This window comes from Tasmannia lanceolata, unplaced genomic scaffold, assembly GCF_043159265.1.
Source record: "Tasmannia lanceolata isolate RefF3 unplaced genomic scaffold, GAP_Taslan_0.1 ptg000013l, whole genome shotgun sequence".
Classification (NCBI taxonomy): Eukaryota; Viridiplantae; Streptophyta; class Magnoliopsida; order Canellales; family Winteraceae; genus Tasmannia; species Tasmannia lanceolata.
Genome location: NW_027518690.1, coordinates 10262977 through 10283257, shown reverse-complemented (window position 1 = coordinate 10283257; position 20281 = coordinate 10262977). Strand labels below are relative to the sequence as shown.

The window sequence follows — 20281 nt, the reverse complement described above, 5'->3', positions numbered from 1 at the left end:
CATTGACTTTACCGAATCCGAATAGAATTGAACACTAGAATTGGAAGAATTAGAATAGGATTGGAATTTGGCGTCGATACTGATTCCTGTATTTCAAATGCAGCCTAAGGCTACATTTGGATTGCAAGAATCGGGAATTGAAATTGGCATTCTATTTTGATTCCTATTTTGAATTCCCTAAGGTTATGATGAGAATGCCTCCTCTTGCTGAAGGCAGAAAACAGATTACAGTATTTTTCTACATCAGTGTTATTTCCCACCTGTTGTAGTGGGCAACAGATTCAATCACTTGATTTTGGCAATCCAAACATACCCTAAGGTTTTCAAATTCTTCTGGAAATACAACTCAACTCAACTTAAGACTTTGTCCCAAACTAGTTGGGGTCGGCTAATGAATCCTTCAGAAAATTTTCATGAAAAAGTTCAAAGAATCTCAAATTCTTCTGTAAATGAAATGGAAAATATCTATTTTGAAAATGGGTTTTTCCCCACGCCTCATTTTTTTAGTGGTTGCCCGACATGGGTCTTATCCAGCACTGATTATCCTAGCAGCCATTTGCTTAGAATAGTACCAGCAACTTGTGTGACCCCAGAAATTGCCGTAGGCATAACAAGATATTGGATTGTATCATTCGACACTTACATTTTCTTGTAATTGGCCATCCTGCATGGATAGATTCAAGCTGTTTTGCACACAAAATACTACTGCTATATCATCACAACACAAACCTACTTTAAACTTTTGGCATCTACCAGCCCTACTATGTCCTTGATTTTTTTTTCCTTTTTTTTGAAAGATAGACCTACTATGTCCTTGAATTTGTAACCTATGGGTATCCATAGTAGCTTATGATTGATCGACCTACTCGAAGCGTGGTTTCTTCCGGCTTCCCAACTCTCTTTCAGCACGAGCACTTTCTTCTATGGCCTCAGCACGAGCACTTTCCTGTCCGGCCTCAGCATGAGCACGAGCATGAGTAAGATCTACTTTCTCTGCAACCTCCATATCTACTTGAATGCCAACATTTACCTTTCCTTTTTTAACACCACCAGCACTTTTTCCTAGGAAGCTCCTTTCTATATGACTAGGCCATTCCATGAGACCCGAGCACCTTTCCTTTTCAGGCAATGCAATTCCATGCAATTCAGAACTCTCCGTCAACTCAAGAGCCTCCGTTTGACATTGACTAGCACGAGCACTTTCCTTTCCAGCATTAAACTCTGCTTTAAGACCACTAGAAATTTCCCATCCGCTCCTCCCCATTATATGAACATATAAGGGACGCAGATCAGCAAAACTTTTGAGAAGATCAGTAATCTTTTTGCGCAAAGCATCCTCACGTTTGACGAAACTCAACCACCTTTTCCTTTCAGGCAATGCAATTCCATACAATTCACACCTCTCCCCTGTCAACTCAAGAGCCTCCGTTTGAAACTGATAAACAACATCTCCCATTTTCGACAGCACGCATCGGACCTTTTTCATCAACTCAGTCTTTCGCTCAGACAAAACACCCATTCTCTGGATTTCAGAAAAAGAAAAAGAAATATTAGATTTGCTTCGTAACGTGCTTTACAGTGAAGGAGATAATAAATCAAATAGCTAAGAAATATCAAAGCAACCTAATCATTTAACTATCCAAAGATAATAGGAAACATGAAAGAGAAAAAATAGCTCCTAGATCTTTTTTTGGTTGACCCAGAAGATCTTTTTTTGGTTTTTACTGGTCGCTCAAAAATCACTGAAATCTGTTGTCATCGAATTCTACCACCTAATAATCTTTACTTCTAGTCATCGAATTTGAACCATATTCTATATAGTTTTCGACCGTCCAATGTTCAGCGAGGAAAAAAGTACATGTTGTCTGATGTTACAATTGCATAACTCTGTTTGAACACCAAAACTTACCACCTTTCCAGCATTCAACTCTGCTTTAACACCACCATCACTTTCTCCTGGGCTCATCCTTACTGTATGAACATATACCCGACGCAGAACAGTTACCCTTTTGAGAAGATCAGTCACCCTATTGCGCAAAGCATCCTCGTGTTCGATGAGACTCGACCACCTTTTCTCTTCAGGCAATGCAATTCCATACAATTCACACCTCTCCTCTGTCAACTCAAGAGCCTCCATTTGACACTGATAAATATCATCTTCGACTTTCGACAGCAACCGTCGGACCTTTTTCACCAACTCAGCCTTCTGCTCAGACGAAGCATCCATTCTCTGGAATTCAGAAAAAGAAAACGAAATATCAGATTCGCTTCGTAACGTGCTTTACAGTGAAGGAGATAATAAATCAAATAGCTAAGAAATATCAAAGCAACCTAATCATTTAACTATCCAAAGACAATAGGAAACATGAAACAGAAAAAATAAATAAATAAAGGACCCAAAATCGTTTGGGTTAATTTTCAACAGACAGATTTCTTCCAGTTTATATCAAACCGGTTTTAAACGTGAGAAAGAGTTGATAGTGGTCGTTCAATTTCCTTATTTCCATAGCAAACAACTAGCCGTGTTTTGCACTGGATTGTCTCGTCATCTATCATATGATCCCAACCCTTCAATTGGAGGAAATTTGTTATTGAATTGTCAATGAGGCAGCAGCCTCAACCCAATAAAGCCGAGTGAGTCCTATCTTTGACCTATCTAAACCGTCCATCTGATATTCTTTACTTGGAACCACCTATGGCTCAAAAAACAAAGAAATCAACAATTCTACCATCTAATAATCTTTACTTCTAGTCATTGAATTTGAACCATATTTTATATAGTTTTTGACTGTCAATGCTCAGCAAGGGAAAAAGTACATGTTGTTTGATGTTACAATTGCATAACTAATTGATTTCTTTTCTTCTTCTTTTTTGTGTGGGGGGGGGGGGAGGGGGGGGGGGGGGGGGTGCGCATGGCATTGGAAATATGCAAAAATTTAAATCAATCTGAAAAGTAATGTAACCGGCCATTGAAACACTTAAATTTTGGTACTCTTGCAAACACGTGGCCGGGTTTCGGGTCAGGTCTGGTTATCTTGTGTTCAACCCGAACCCAATCCGAAATAAAATCGGGTTGGTTTTTTCGAACCCAAACCCGAACCCAACCCGAGTTACCATATGGCCAACCCAACGCGAGCAGAAATCGGGTTGAACCCGACCCAAGTTGCACCCCTAAAGGCCCATGAAATGAGCAGTTACGATCAGTCAAAGATGGGACTCCATGTATCATAGTGGGAGTGTGTGTGCTACTTGGATGTGATCAGATCCGTTGATAAATAGACGACTACAGATCTTGCCAGACGGAATTGAAGTATTGAACAATGATGATTATTTGATAAGTGTGCCCACAAGGGTCTCTCCCAAGTCCTAGTAAAAAAACTCCCAGCTAACTCAAGAATTCATCCTCGGGTCCAAAAGGATGGGACACTGATCAGAAATGGCTTGTCGAAGGCAACCTGCTCCTGACCAAACCCAACCAAGCATGGCAAATTAGGAAGCAATCTAATCTACTCTTCTTTATGTGCCCCAAACAAAGCAAAGTCAACAAGAGCATTTCTATCAACTAACTTTGAGAACGCCGGCATGCCAGGCAGAATTCTGACACTAGAAACATTGCTCAATAAAACATTTGGCATTGAAGTCTCATCTCACACGCAAAAGGAAGCCGTCACCTTCCTCTAACCACCTCTAACCCCACCCAAAAACTACTGTGTGCCCATTTTTAACCTCCAAAAATGGAAGGGTTAGGATGATCCTATGAAGCTGGTTTTTTGGGCGCACCCTATCTATATGAGGGCCTCTCAAAGGAATGCTTTGGATCATCCAAACAATGTGGGGACCCCTGTGTTTGTGAGCTCTAGCTATATATATATATATATATAGCTAAATTTTTACCCCCACAAATGGACATCCTATGATGATCCAATTGAGCTAAATTTTGGTACACACCCCATCCATGATGGGGCCTTTCAAATGAATGCTTAGGACCACCCCAACAATGCGGCCCCACCCTTGTTTTACGCTTAGCTGCTAACGTTAGCAGGAACCCTTTTCTCATATATATATATATATATATATATATATATATATATATATAGAGAGAGAGAGAGAGAGAGAGAGAGAGAGAGAGGTGTTCCTGAGCATTCATTTGGGCCCACATTTTTGGGGTGATCCAAAGCATTCATTTGGAAGACCCTTCCATGGATAGGGTGTGTACCAAAAATCAGCCCTATAGGATCATCCTAACCCTGCCATTTGTGGAGGGAAAAATGGGCAGAAACATGGACACAGTGTCTGTCCATTTTCCCCTCCACCTTTGATGGGGTTAGGATGATCCTATCGATCTGATTTTTGGTACACACCCTATCCATGGAAGGGCCTTCCAAATGAATTGGATGCCTCCAAAAATGTGGGGCCACATGTTTTTGAGCTAGAGCTCAGATAAGCTTATCTGAGCTCTAGCTCAGGAACACTTTCCTCATATATATATATATATATATATATATATATATATATATATATATATATATAGAGAGAGAGAGAGAGAGAGAGAGAGAGAGAGAGAGAGAAGGGTTCCTGTGCTTGAGCGCGGATAGCTTATCTGTGCTCGAGTGCTGAAAACAGGGGTGAGGCCACATTTTTTTTGTGTGTGTGTGTGGGGGGGGGGGGGGGGGGACCCTAAGCATTCATTTGGAAGGCGGCCCCATCATGGATAGGGTCTGTACCAAAAATCAGCTTCATTGGACCAGCATAGGGTGTCCATTTGTGGGCTTCAAAATAGACAGATACTGTTTGTCCACTAATGTGCCCAGTTTTCACCCCACAAATGGACACCCTATGGTGATCCAATGGAGCTGATTTTTGGTGGACACCCTATCCATAAAAGGGCCCATCAAATGAATGCTTTGGATCCCCCCCCCCCCCACCCCAAATATGGCCCACCCCAGTTTCTGTGCTCGAGCGCAAATAAGCTTATTTGCGCTCGAGCGCATAAACCCTTTTCTCATATATATATATATATATATATATAGCAGAAGAGAAAAGGAGAGAATTATTTGAATTTTTCCCAAAATTCTATGTGAATTACACATCACTTTTTTTAAAAAAGGCACCCATTCAACCCACATATTTTCAATCCTACCCCCTCCCTTTATGTTTTTTAACAAAGGCACCCATTAAAGCCACATAATTTCAATTCTACCCCCCTCCTTTATGCTTTTTTAATTATGGAAACCTCTATAGATTGGAGGGCTAGGATCAGCCTATGGAAATGATCTTACGGGCACAACCTATTGATGTTGTGTTCCATCACATGGACGGTTTGGATCAACCGGTGATGTGGTCCGTACAATTCTTTGTCGGCCCGTGCATCGCACGGGGTTTTTTACTAGTATATATATATATATATATATATATATATATATAGAGAGAGAGAGAGAGAGAGAGAGAGAGAGAGAACGGTTTCTACACAATAGTGTAGATAAGTTATCTACACACTAGCTTAAAATACAATGGAGGGCATATTGTTTGGGTGATCCAAACCATTCATTTGATTGGCCTCACATAGATAGGGTGTCCACAAAAAATCAGCTCCATGGGATCATCCCAACCCTTCGAACAGTGGAAGCAAAAAATGGATAGATTTGTGAAGGGTTGGGATGATCCTATGGAGCTGTTTTTTGTGGACACCCTATCTATTCGAGGATCAATCAAATGAATGGTTTGGATCACCCAATCAATATGCCCTCCACTGTATTTTAGGCTAGTGTGTAGATAACTTATCTACACTAGTGTGTAGAAACCATTATATATATATATATATATATATATATATATATATATATATATAATGGTTCCTGCAAACGTGTGCAGGTAAGTTACCTGCACACATTTGCAAAAACAGGGTAGGGCCACCATTCATTTGCAAAAACATGTGAACGGATCTGCAAATCAAGAGCAATGGAGTCACAATGGCAGGAAAAACAATGGTCCAGCGAGCAAAAAAAAAAAGGACACACCAAAGGTGCGCACAACGATCATCGGCAAAGCAGCACAAAGCTAAGAGAAGATAACCGCCGATCAGGAAACATTCGGAGACAAGGTAGATGAGGAAACCGTCGCCTGGAGAGAAGAAGAAAGGCAAAAGAGGATAATCAACCAATGATGGGGAAACCTAGCGATCCTGATCCGCTAAAGATCGGACAAATCTCAGTCTCGCGGTCGTCATAGCCTATCGTTGGGCTCAGCGAGGACAATCCCTGTAAAGGGGCCACGCTACGTCATCGCCCGTCCTAAAACCCGATAAAACGTCGGAAAACAGATGAAAACCGAAAAATCACGATCAAAACTGAAAATGGAATGAAGAGAGGGCTCCGAGTGACCTGGCAATCACCATCCTTGCCCATTTTTAGTTTTTGTATTTTTTAGTTTTTTGTTTTGAAAGGTTTGAGAAAGCTTTATTAAAAAGGTTTGAATGATTTTTGAAAAGATGTAAAAATGTTTATTGAAATGGTTTGAAAGAATTTACCAAAAAGGTTTGAATGGACTTGGGATGCCGGTCTCAAGCTGCCTACGTACCCTGTGGAAAGGGATCAAGCCGACGTAGTTCGAAACAGCTTTTCGAAAAACGCTTTTTGTGTTTTTTAAGTTTTTTGTTGTTTTGTGATTTTTATTGTTTTGTATTTTTTATGTGTTTTTGTTTATCCGTTTTGATTGAAAGGGGTTTTGGCTCAAGAGGTTGCCGTCCGTCATAGCCTAAACTCGACAAAGTGTTCCCATGATTGAAGGGACCCCGAAATGAGAAGAGAATCATGAGGAACATAAGCAGAATGGCTCTGAACAAAGAAGAAACCCGAGGAAATGTCCCTATAATCGATGGAATTCCGAAGTTCGAATAGGATTCCTAGGAACGTGAGGAGAATGAACCCGAAGAAGACACCCCGAGCCTTGTAAGAAATGATGACCACGAAGAAGAGGAGACCCCTAAGCCCTATGAGAAGTGACGAGATAAGAAAAGAGACATGAAGGGCAGAGGGGTGGCTCAAGAAACATTCTGTCATCGTCTGGCTTGAAGAGAATATCCTGAAAAATCGATGGAAAAGTCGAACACTGATGACTATCCTGAACTCCAATGAAGATCCCGACAGCAAAAGGAAGTTCTAGGACTCCAAAACGAAATTTGGATATCGACAAGGAACCCAAGGGGAGAGACGGAGAAAAGAAACGAGGGGGCTCCGAGTAGCCTCACTATGATTGTGCTTCAAGGGTAACCTCAAGAATATCTCTGGCAAAAGAGCAATTATTCTTGTCATTTACTAACAATTCAAATATGCATCTATGTTATGCAACAACCAAGATTCCTAAGTCAGTCAAATTGTCTGATGTATCAAGGTGTAACCAATCGAGTGATTTCTAACCCATGTTTGCAATAACAGATTGACAGGAATAAGCAAATGAGCGAATACAGGTCAATATGTGAAGTCACGATTGAAATATAAAGATTTATAAAATGGAATACTGATATCCGCCCATGCAAAGAATGAAGGGTATCGAAGTTGACAGAGACAAAGAAAATGCAAGACAATACAGTGTAAATAAGCATTTGAGGTACACTTGAAAGTGAACGCATTTTGATTTGTCAACAGTCCATAATGGACTGGTAACAGACAACATCTTTACTTGTATATGAGTTATGTTGCAGAAACTTTGAACAGCATCTGGACTGTACATCATCATAATTTGAGCAACGAAGGCCTTCCCGTATTTCAATGATCACACTCTCTCATTTCCAAACCAAGGATGAAAACTTTGATGCCTTGCACGGATTATGATATCCAATTGTGACCCAATAGAATACTAGACACAACAGAGAGAGTATATTTACATAGTCCTTTCTTGAAATCTACCTAAATTTAACAAAACAGGGAGTGAAATGTATACGATGGCATATAGAAAATGACTATGAAGTCTTAACAGTTAAGACTAACTTAAGGAATTCATCAGAAGGGAGTAAATGAAAGATGACAATCAAGAGAAAAATGGGTCTCATACAAACACCTCCAAAAATCCAAGCAACAATCACACAAAATTCTTGGAACAGAAGTTCAAGAAGCTGTAAAGAAACAAATTGCTAAATATAGCAAACATCAATGACATGATTAACCACACAAGCTTAAACAGGAAATGAACTTATGAGGAGAAGATAGAACTGAAATTACCTCCTGGGCATGTCTTCTCCTCTTCGCCCAAAAATGTCCAAGAAAATTCTTTCTTCTACCCAAGAAAACTCTTCTCCTTTTCTTCAATTTCCACAAAGAGAGATCTCAGATCTCTCTCCTTTCCCTCTTCTTCTTCTTCTTCTATCAGCTAAACCCTCAAATAGAGACCCCAAACCCATCTTTGAAACCCTTTTAGTTACTGCCCTTGAAAATGGCGTGGAATAGTAGCACATCCAAAACGATTTCTCTAGTCTTCTTTCCAACCTTATCCTAGAGAAATGTGGTTGGGTCGGAGATGGAGCTGATAGGTGGGGATTAATGATTTGGGGTTAGGATCAAATAAGGTTCGGTGGTGATGATGGGCTGATGAGGTAATGGATAGCCAAAATGAAAGGGGGGTCAATGGGTTCTTGGGTCTTTGTGGACGTGGGTTTGAAGAATTACAGAGAGAAATGAAGATGAAGAGGGTGGGCGGATCTGGAAGTGTTGGTCGAGGAGATGATGAAGATGTTGGTGACAGGCGTGTGGAGGTGGAGAAATAGGCGGCAATGGAGAATCAAACAGAGGATGTAATTCTCAGTGCATGACAACAACCATATCATTGGCTAGTGTGTTGAAACATACATGAAAATACCATATGACTCAATTCATGCATTCTAATCAAAGTAAAGACAGATGGTCGAGTCACATAAGTGTTTAGGCATACATGTAGAATTATCCATTTAAGGGAAATGTATTGGCTTGACTGCACCAACAAACATTCTACAAGCGTATCCATTATCTCTTATAATGCCTGATCTTCATTATATCCACAATACAACAAAGATATCTTAAGACATCAGGACCTTGTATCTTGGACGGATATTTTTAAGAATGGTACTTTACCAAATTCAACCTGATAACCAATCATTATCAACACAAAGAGCATTCCCTCTAACTTTCGATTCCAACCAGGACATAGAAGACATTTCCTACAACTTTCCTTAGAAAATTGACTCTTAAGCTGAAAAGATACTATATAAACCCAAAACAAAACAGACGAATTTTGAAATAAACTTTGTGATAACCGTAAACCTTATATCTCTATTGCCATACCCCCGCTAAGACCATCATGATCCAGTTAAAAATGCCCACAAGAAATCCAAATAATGAGAAAAAGTACTTAATCTTCAGAATCAAATGAAATGGTCAGGCTCTCCTTGATAACAATTCCTTTGAAAGAGAATGCACACAAATCTATGAAAGTATTTACACCCACTTTAGAATACTGATTTTAAACAACCAAATGGAGAATCAGGGAGTCATTAAAGCTGACCCTGGTTTATGAATAGAGAGCATTATCAAATTCCTTTGAAATCCCCGGGTGTGAAAGAACTACTGGAAACATTTTCATGAAGTAAAACTTCACAAACTAACTCATATCTTCAATATACGACCACTCTATTGTATGTAATGAAATCAATTGGCATGACTCTATCCCAAAATTTAAAGTCAGTAGCAATTTAGTAAAGGTTGTGATCAAACAACTACATTGTATAACCATGGAACGTCATGTCAAGCTTAACATCCAAAACCAACGTACAGGAGAATTGTAGTATCTACAGAAGAATTGTAGTATCTACACATGACCAGCTGCTCATCAAATGAACATGCTTACATATCACACAAACCAATACTACCCTCTTCAAATAAAATCATAACCATAGGCTATCAATTAGTGACTGAAGGAAATTCCTTGTGAGTCATGACAAATTTGCAGAAAATTCCAAATAAAGCTACAATTGCTTACGAATCAAGGGAGAAATATAGCCAATTCCAAGCATATTATAACTTCATGAGCGAGTTCCAAATAGGAAAATTACTACCGATCTTGAAGTGATAGCTACAAGCTCCACAAAGAAAACACAGTAATACACTATTAAATGAATTTTCAAAAGAAATTTCCATAAAACTTGAAGAATTACTATTGATTCTCAGCAAAATAATAACCTCATACAAGCAAATGCACATCCAAGGAAGATTGTTGTAGATCTCAACTAAAATCGTGATCACACACCATTAAATGGATCATCAACAGAAAGATTATCATAATCCATCGGAAAAAACCACTGTGGATTCAAGGAAAATCACCTTTATGCAACTTCAAATGAACATCACATAGACAAATTTTCATAACCCATGAAGGATCACTAGAAGTTCTGACTATCATCACATTCGTACACCTTTAGATGAACATCCTAGAGGGATTATCACAAATCACAGAGGAATTGCCAAAGCGCTTAAACATAACAGCCACCGTACACTAGTTAAATGATCATCAGGGATAAATCCTCACAAATTATGAAAGAGTAACAACATTGATAGTGTAAGAAGAAGAACACGAAAAATTACCTCTTCTCTTGATGCTTTTCTACTCAGCTGTGAGAGGGAGTATGCCGATCTTGATCGAAATTGACCAAAACTTTGATGAAGATGAATAAGTCTGTATTGGAGAAGATTAGATCTAGCGATTAGGGCTAAGACAAGGGTAAACCAAAGGTCTAGGGTTAAGAAAATGGGGAACTTGAGGTTTGGAGTTAAGGTGGAGGTAAAAGGGGAAGAAGAAGAATGGTGATGGCTGAGAAAGGAAGTAATGAAAGTGGAATTGAGGTAGAAGATGGGGTTTCTTAGATCTAACGGAGATGGCTGCAAGGAGTAAGGGGTTGGAGGTAGTGATTTGTTGATGATGGTGATGGGTATGGCGGTAATGGTGGTCGAGATGATGAATTTGGGTTCAAGAAAGGGGAAGGTGGTGTTGGCTGAAAATGGTAGTGATAGGTTATGGTGATGAGAAATTGAGACGATGGAGATGAGAAATGAAAGGGTAAATGAGGTCTGTTGGTGGTGGTGCCGGATTCCGGTGGTAGGATTCCAGCGAAATGGCCGATATCAATGGTGGAAGAGATGGAGCAAGGGGTAGCTAGTGGTAATGGAGTTGGGGTTTAGGTTTAAAGGAAGAGGTTCAAGGAGATGGTGGCCGATGTAATAGATGAGGGTTTTGGAAGACTTGAAATGGGAAACGATTGCAGGGAAGATGGCTGGTGAGGGAGAGGCTGGAGATCGGATGGCCGAAGAAGAAAACCCAAATCTCATCACCTTCTCTCTCTTTCTATGGCAGCTTCTAAAAATAGGATAGAAAACCCTAACTCCCCTGCCTCTCACGAGCTCTTTTGCTTCTTTTGTAAGCAAATGCTCATATTTTCCTACCCCTTTTTGCACCTCCAGGCAGCCCCTTTTGGTGAATACCAATACAACATTTCTTCATTTCTGGGTGGCTAGGGCAAGAAGAGGGAGAAATAAACATTCACTAATTTTTTGATTCCCTTTTTTTCATCTTAAACAACCCACTCTGAGATATTTCACTCCCCTTCTCCAAAAGAATAATGACATTTACACAACCTATCTTGATATTTGCACTTACTTGATTTGTCGTACTTGCCAATTCTTCTCCGATTTTGGTGAAAATTTGCAATCATTCTGCTTGGAACAATGGTCATATTCCGGGAACTTTGTACCTCTCCATGAGCACAACAGGCTGTCAAAATTTCAGATTTTCCTGGCATTTAGGGCCTACTCCTTCGGGAATTTCAAGATTTTATTCGACTTCGGGATCTTATTCGATTTCAAAAATTTATTTGATTTTGGGGAAAATGGTCCAGTCAAAATGGGGTGTCTATAAGAATACAATGGGAAGAAGGAGATGACTACAAGAAAACCGTAAGGCAACAACAACCAACAACAAGAGAACAACTAGACAAGGATACATCACACTCCATCCATGGAACTACATGAGGGTTTCAACAAAAAGAACGACTTCAAGGCACTACACCTCTCTCGGACATTTCACCAAACACTTGGTGTGCACCTTGAAGAACAACACAAAAGACAGAAGACCACGATTCTAGAGGAGAAAAGAGAGATTAGGATGGAATGGATGGAATGGATGGAGGAAGAGACTCAAAACATGAAAGAAAGAAAGGGTCTAAAACATAAAGAGAGGTGAAAGAAACTAGAACCCAAAAAGCGTATGGACTTAGAGAAGAATGAGAGTTTGGGATGGAGAACTAAAAAGAAAAAAGAAATTTATGGATTTAGGACCATAAAAGAACAAGATACAATGTTATGGATGAAGGAAAAAAGAAGAAGGAAAAGAATACACAAGTAGGGATCTTTTGGGTTGTCTTTCTTTCTTTGGGATGGATAGATTCACAAATTGTATTTACAAAAAAAGGTTTTTTGTTTAGGGATTCACAAGATGGAGGTTAGGGCTTGAAGGTTAGGGTTTAGAGATGAAGGTTTAAGGTTTAGGGATTTCGGTTTTGGAGGGTTTGGGGAAGATGGAAAAGGGAAAGGGATAGGGAAAAGAGAGAGGACATAGATGAGAGCTAGGGCTTTGGGGTGAGGGTAGCGCACGAGAGAGGGGGAGGGATACGACGTGTGAGAGAGAGAGAGAGAGAGAGAGAGAGAGAGAGAGAGATGAGAGATGGATAAGAGAGGGACTCTTCTTCACTTTTCTTTCCCTTAGGATCATTAGCTCTGATACCATGTTAGAAATGAGATTAGGGTTAGACAGGAAGAAGATGAGGAATGGAGAGATGGAGAGTCTCCACTAGGGAGCTCCCATGTAAAATGATGTATATATAAGACCCAACTAGGGCAACCAAGTACAATGACAATCATACCCCTCACATACACAGTAATGACTAAAATACCCCTAACTACACTTCAACAGTTACTAATGTTGGAATTACCATGTTTTAATAAATGCACAAACTAAGTTTGTCTTTTCTTCTCAAACAGCCATCAAATGCTATTACATTCCCAAAAAACGTTATTAAAGCTCTCAGAAACCTATTAAAAAGGAAAGACAGCTATAATGACATTTTCTATCCGGTCTCTTGCCAACAACTTCAAACCTTGATGTACTTTTCTCACCTCCGCCGACATTGCATCAGAGATCCCAATAGGGCAATCAAAGGCCCACAATACCGCTCCGTCACTATTCCTTAGGACCCCACCAATGCCGGCTGGGCCCAGATTTCCAAAGCTAGAGCCATCAAAATTAAATTTGGTTGTATCCAACGCCGAGGGAACCCACTCTTGGACCATTTTTTGCTTCAAAACTGCCGAAGCACAAAGATCAAAAGCAAAAACAAATCTAAAAGAAGCCTCCATGGTGTTTTGATCACTTTTTTGATGAAATGATTGATTGGGTGGCTTGATTTCCTTGGTCCTTTTTCCATATCCGTTGCTATGCTAACCAAGTGGCCAACCATCAAGCAAGAGAGGGAGTCTCTAAAGATGATCTCGCTCTTTGTTTACTTTCTTCCCCCTTAGGGTGTGTTCAGTAACCATCTCGATGATGCATTTTGCTATTTTTTAGGGATGGAGAATGATAACAGTTGAGAATCACAAAAATCTTGTGTTCGGCATCCCGACCCGCAAAGGTCCGTTTCTAAGTTTTCACAGTTTTAGACGACTAAAAATAGGATTTTGAGAAGCGACTCCAAGTCGTTTCTCCCGATTCTCATTTACCCGTTTCTGCCCGAAATTTTTGGCGAGAATGAGAAGGGTCGCCGAACACACCCTTAATCTCTCTTTTCTGTATCTTTCTTCTCTATTCGATGCAATTTGCTTTGTATTTTGACCACCTCAGTCTTTTCCACCAATAAATTGGCTATCATTTTCAAAAGAAAAAAAAGAAAGGCATGCCGAGTTTGTGCAATTATTAAAACATGGTAGTGCCAATATCAATGGCCTTTGTTTATGTTGCTTACTTTTTGCCCATTTAAGTTGACCTTTCCAAATTCATTAAAACCACATTTGGATAAACCATGGATTTGGAGTTGGAGTTGAATTTCTAAAATGAGAATGTGGTTTGTGAGCAGCTGCTCAGATAGCTTATCTGAGCAGCTGCATCAAAAACTCATGTGGCCCACATTTTTGGGGTGATCCAAAGCATTCATTTGAAAGGCCTTCCATGGATAGGGTGTGTACCAAAAATCAGCCCTATAGGATCATTCTAACCCAATCAAAGGTGGAGGGGAAAATGGACAGACACTGTTTCTGCCCATTTTTTCCCTCCACAAATCGCAGGGTCAGAATGATTCTATAGGGCTGATTTTTGGTACACACCCTATCAATGGAAGGGCCTTCCAAATGAATGCTTTGGATCCCCCGAAAAATGTGGGGCCACATGTGTTTGTGAGCTCCTGCTCAGATAAGCTTATCTGAGCAGCTGCTCACAAACCATTTCCTCTTCTAAAATATGTGGATTTGAAATCTATAATTTTAAATTTTACATATTTATAAATAATGTCGTGTGGATGACCGTGCGTGTAAAGATTTTGATTTCAAATCTAAATTTAAAAAATCTGTTGTTTGGATGCCTTTTGGATTTGGATTTGAAATCTTCTTTTAAAAATAAAATTTGGATTTGAAATCATATAAATCCAAAATGCCCTTATCCTATGAAAAATCACTAAAATATGCCCAATGCAAATCCAATGGGATATTTTGATCATTTTTATACCATAGGGATATTTTAGTCCCTACCAAGTTGAAGGGAAAGTTTTATAAGACGGTTGTGAGGCCAGCCATGCTGTACGGCTCAGAATGTTAGGCCACACCAAGAAGCAGCATGTGCATAAGATAAGTGTAGCGGAGATGTGAATGCTTAGATGGATGTGCGGCCACACAAGGTTAGATAGAATTAAAAATGAAGACATTCATAAAAAGGTGGGGGTGGCACCAATTGAGGAGAAGATGAGAGAGCACCTGTGGACCCCGATCCGAGAAGATGCCGAGGGAAGAGCCTCTGACGGTCTCTAGATCATCCACGTGAAGGAGAGCTCTACCATGGAACTCTCAAAACGGTTGCCACCCTTATAGCATAGCACGAGTGGCGATAAAAATCTTGATCCGGAGCCAGGGCTCGAAACTAAGACGTACCTAAAATAACTCAAAGTCGCCACCCATGGATAGGCCAAGAAACAAAAAACAAAAAAAAAACAAATCCTATGTGCAATGGATAACCAGAAATATATATGGGTCCGTGCCTGATTATGAATGAGGAAAGTCCGAAGAGCACTCGGTCTCTTATGCTATTTATTTATTAACTTTGAAGAGTTTTGGGTGAAAATCATATGAAATGGGAACATATATCCCCGAGAAGACGTCTACCTAAGCATGCATGACCCGGGGATAGAAATAATAAGTATACATAAAATAAATGAAAGAAGTGTCACCTAAGCATAGCTAGGTTATGAGTGTCATGCCTAATTGATGTCTAAGTTCTGGTGAGCAAATACATGCAGGCTACAGCTAAAGGTATAAGGTAAATAAAGGAGTAAGTATAATGAAATATGATAAGCAAGAAAATAGTAAAGCAGCTACAACTAAGCATGTGATTAATATAAGTAAGCGGAGAATCATAACTAAACAAACAAACAAGATATGATAAACTGATAAAATCCACTGCTAGCAAATAAACAAAGCATAATAAACTGGAAAGTATGTAAAGAATTACAGCTAAACAGATAATCAAGAAATAAAATGAGAAGACAGTAAATGAAGTAAAGAATGAACAAGAGATAATAAACAAATAAAGACATAATAAAATATAACTTAGGGCATCACATAGCACCCTAAAGAAATATAAATTAAGGCATCACATAGTGCCTCAATGAAATATAAATTAGGGAATCACATAGCGCCCTAATAAAATATAAATTAAGACATCACATAGCGCCCTAATTCATATCAGTTCTTGCATAGGCAGCAATAAAATATATATATATATGAGGAAAAAGAGTGTGCGGTTGAGCGCACCCACGAAACATGCGGTTGAAGAGAGAGAAGCTATCTCATTGGCTATTGAAATGTGGGCCCATGCGGGAAAAGAAAGAGAGAAATTGCGTTATCGAGGGTGCGTCACGATCTAGCTTCTCTCTCCTCTGCGGAAATCTCAAAACCCAGCCGAAATCTCTCTCCTTCTCTGCGAGTCTGTTGAGAAGAAAAACCTCAAAAGAGTGTGATCGCATGTTTCTTTGGTGCGGTTGGGAAGAAAAACCTGTTGGGAAGAAAAACAAAATCCATAGAGGAGAAGAAAAACCTGCGATTTCTTACAAAACCCAGCCGAAATCTCTCTCCTTCTCTGCGACTCGTGCGAGCAAGGGTTTCGAACCAGAAGCTTTGTTCCTTCAAGCTTTCTTTCAATCTTGGATCCTAAATCCGCGTCTCTCTTCGCTCTCGCTTTCTCTGCAAGTCTCCTCTCTGCCGCCCCTAAGGTTAGTGTGATTCTGACTTTAATCTCTTCTTCTCTTTTTTTTCCTGCAAATGATGTGCAAAAAGAGCGTTTCATCATTTTTTCCTCACTTTAATAGGGTTTCATCTATTTTTTAAGTGGGTTTCATCTGCAAATCACTTCAAGAGGGTTTCATCTGTTTTATCACTTTAAGAGGGTATGGCCTGCAAATCATTTTTTAATAGGGTTTCATCTGTTTGTATTTATTCTTAGATTTTTAGTGTATGTAGGGTTTCATCTTCTGCCTTTGTCTTTTTCTATTTTCTTTTTTCTATTCCATCTCCCCCACATGGCAATCTAGCAGAAACCCACTTTTCTTCATTCTCATACCATTCCCTGTTGTTATCTGTATAAAAGTCAGGATTTTTTTTTGCTGCAAAAATCATCAATAGTGCAAATTTTTCGATTTTGCTGTAAAAAAGTTGCAAAAATTTAGCGTTTAAAGTGGATTTTGTTCTTTGTTTCTTTTTTTTCTCATTGTTTATACTGGATTTTCTCTGTTTCTCTTTTTGGTTCCTTCTATTTTTCTTTTATTTTTTTCATGAAAAAATCATGCAAAAATTTTCGATTTTACCTCTGTTTTTATTCAGTCTCCCTCTATAGATAGGAGGTATAGGATCTTCTCTCTATTAGTAGCATTTGCATGAATTTTAAAGTGCACTCTTTTTTTTAATCTAAACTGTATATAATCACTGTTAATAATGTTCTGCACAGAGTCAATGTATAAGGCAACAATTGGAGTTTAAATTATGTCCTTCCATCTCTGTTATGTTTTCAGTTGTTCGTGTTCATCAGTGCAGGAAATAACAACAGAACAGCTTCAAAATCTACTATCCCCTAATACTGGTATGAAACAACTTGAATCGTCACTGAAACCATATTTTGTTTATGTTGCTTGTTTGTGATGCATGGAGAACATGAAGAAATATATGTTTTTGAAAAAGAACATAGTCTGATAGTAAATGCATTTGGTAATTCATTGATCAAGTGACACAATTTTTGAACAACCTTTTTTTGATTGATAAATTTCTAAACAACTTGATTGACAAAATTATACATGGTTAGAAACTTGCCCTCGTGCATGAGAAAGAAACCTGTGTCGGTGTGCATTCAGCAGAAGGGATGAGAGATTACTTTTTGTGAATTAGATGGGAGAAAACTTTTCCCTCCCCTGTGAGAGAGGATGAAAAACATAAAATGTGGAACTTATCCCTCGAAATGGTGAGTATGCCTTTTAGAGTCCATAATATAAATGTAAGGAAAAGAACAGAGAAACGGAATGGTTGGACGAATTGCGAAGTACAGGTGCATATGTGAACCTTATTGACACCTCAAGAGGTTAGAATCATCAATTTTCTAATGGAACAAGGCTTTATTGCACATTTCGTTTCAAAACAACCCTAACTATTTAATAGGTGGGACTTTTCCATCCTTAATAGGTGGGACTTTCCCTTTTATTATAAAAGTCAGGATTTTTATGGGATAACTAATGAATCTTTCAATTATTTGCTCAGTTCTCTAAGATTAATTGTTGTTTATTTCTGCAATATGTTTGTGGTTAGTTAATGCATTTTTTTTCACTTTACACAGGCCTCATCCAACTGAATGCTTTGGTGGTGACCTGGATGGCGATTGGAGGATTCTAATAACCCGAAAAGAGATAGAAGTAGTTGGATGAAAAGGAATTGCTCCACACTCAACGGGGGCAATGAGATTGAATTTGTGCTCTGATGCTGCTTTAGATTCTGAAATCTTTGATCCAAAATTGCATCTTTGCTGTTCCAATTATAGATTCTAAAGTTTGACATCATGCTTGCAAAGATACCTTACAGGGCGAAACTGGCAGTTATTGAATTGCTTGTTTGCATTCTTCAGACTAAAATTTCCTAATTTTTTAAAGACGTGTGAATTTCTTGTTTGAACCTGAACTGTTACGCCATCTCAAAGTGAACTGTTGCTTGATGGAATACTGAAGTTGGGTTTTGTTTATATTGGTTCCTATTGCTTGTTCTTTTTTAGGCCCTATTTGTTTAAGATAATGAAGACCGATTGTGAGTGCTAAAACTATTACTGGACTCAAATTTAAACGTAATTTTGAATCCAGTAAATGGATTGGTACTCATAATCGGTTCACATAATCTTAAACAGACAGTTCCTTATCATGTGATTGCCTGCAAGAATATTTACTAGTGAATGTTGTGTCCTTAAGATGCATTGAATGTATTGGCAGATAACTTGTGATGGAAACGAAATTCATCTAACTCTATTGAACAACACGTGATTACTAAGACCCTGTATGTTTTTTATTTTGAGAATAGATTGTGACTCCAAAACTGATCGTTTGAGTGCAATGGTCAGTTAGGCTTATACCAATTTGATAATTCCCATTCAGATTCCTGACATTTTTTACAGTTCAAGAAACTTCCTTCTGCTCCCATCAATGAAGGCCTTAAACCCCATTCTAGCTTCCTACGTCTTTGAATTCTTACATCTGCAAGTACATTTCCCTGTCAGATGTCCAATCCTAATTGCTCCAAAGACAACCTTCGTGGGTGGATTTACTTACTGAGTTGCACCCTGAATTGGAGATTAAGGAGTAGATAAGTTACATTCTAAGTGGGTTCCTATGACGACCCGGGAGCCTTGCTGTTGAGATTGTAACAAATATTCACTGGATCAGTTTTCAAGCTTTTCTCGATCTATAGAAGAGCTTTGCTACCATTTTCAGTACGGGCCATCATGCGATAGAGCTTCGGGATGGTTGTGAATCATTGCTTTGATTTGTTGTATAACTGTATTATTATGGATGATTTGATTATTATTTGACACTGTCAATGAACTCTGATCATATATGTGTGAGAAAATTGACATAAGCATACTTCAAAAGTCCTACGTCCATACTTTTTTTTACTTTTTCAAATCCTATTATAGTTCTACTAACTACTAAAATAACATATCAGGTTACCTGGTGGTGATTCTTTTAAGCCTTTCAATAATGTGCAATCCCTTTATAGATTGGAGGGTCAGGATCATCCAATTGAATGATTTTTAGGGCACAACCTATTTACTTTGCGTTCCAACAAATGAACGGTTTGGATATTCCTATGAAGTGGGCCATACAGTACTTTAAAAAAATAAGGAACTCTACCCCAACATGCCATATAAAATCTCCACTTTTAGAAATAGAAGAAATTCCAGCATTTTATTTATTTTCATTTTTAATAGAGAAATACTTTTAGTAACTTGTGACATTTTTTTGAACAAAGCCTTTCTTTTGTACAAATAGTCCTAGATTTTCGTTATCTTAAGCCTTGAAAATAGGATGTCTCTAGTGAAGAGATTGAAAAAAGATTATACGATTTTATTCAACAACAGAAAACTACTTCCTCGGATCATAACAACTTAACATAACAATGGGGTAAGATATGGGATTTGCAAAATTCAATAATTTATTCAATCGGGATTGTCCAATTGGTGGGCCTATCATGGATCTCTTATCTTTGGTTAAACTGGATCGTCCAATTGGTGGGTCTATCGTGGAAGTACACGTAAGGTTTAAATCTTGTTAATCCGGAAAATGGAGGTCTCATATACCAAAACTCTATTGCAATGGACAATCCTGACCCTTTGATTTGCGGAGAATTCGATTTGTTGCTTTAAAATGGGAAAAAAAGCAAGTTCCATGCGTATAACAAAACATGGTTGTGCTGATATCAGTTAC

At 38.8% G+C, this 20281-nt stretch overlaps 1 protein-coding gene and 1 long non-coding RNA gene across 4 annotated transcripts in view; one reads left to right on the top strand and one right to left on the bottom strand.

Moving 5' to 3' along the window:
* LOC143889744 (uncharacterized) overlaps window positions 1-18549 on the top strand; it is a 60784-nt gene extending 42235 nt beyond the window's left edge. Inside the window, exons 2-3 of one of the 2 annotated variants that reach the window (XR_013254924.1) lie at window positions 17339-17406; window positions 18151-18549. This is a non-coding gene — a long non-coding RNA (uncharacterized LOC143889744). The remainder of the gene's footprint in view (window positions 1-17338; window positions 17407-18150) is intronic. The other variant, XR_013254923.1, reaches the window with a different exon arrangement.
* LOC143889743 (uncharacterized) lies at window positions 597-11370 on the bottom strand. 2 transcript variants are annotated; one of them, XM_077394066.1, is made up of 3 exons: window positions 10608-11370; window positions 1913-2230; window positions 597-1522 (listed from the first exon to the last, which is right to left on the bottom strand). In XM_077394066.1, exons 2-3 carry the CDS (start codon window positions 2225-2227, stop codon window positions 863-865), a joined length of 975 nt encoding a protein of 324 aa, XP_077250181.1. In that variant the 5' UTR covers window positions 2228-2230; window positions 10608-11370; the 3' UTR covers window positions 597-862. The 2 variants fall into 2 exon arrangements, with proteins under 2 accessions (XP_077250181.1, XP_077250180.1); XM_077394065.1 differs by having other exon boundaries at window positions 1910-2230; window positions 10608-11359.
* Window positions 18550-20281: the final 1732 nt, after the last annotated feature.

What these genes read in the sequence shown, in the direction of transcription:
- LOC143889743 (XM_077394065.1), bottom strand. Translation starts at nt 2,227, where the DNA reads ATGGATGCTTCGTCTGAGCAGAAGGCTGAGTTGGTGAAAAAGGTCCGA. An exon ending in AGTTGAATGCTGGAAAGGTG is followed by an intron (nt 1,523 to 1,909) that starts GTAAGTTTTGGT and finishes TCTGAAATCCAG; the next exon opens with AGAATGGGTGTTTTGTCTGA.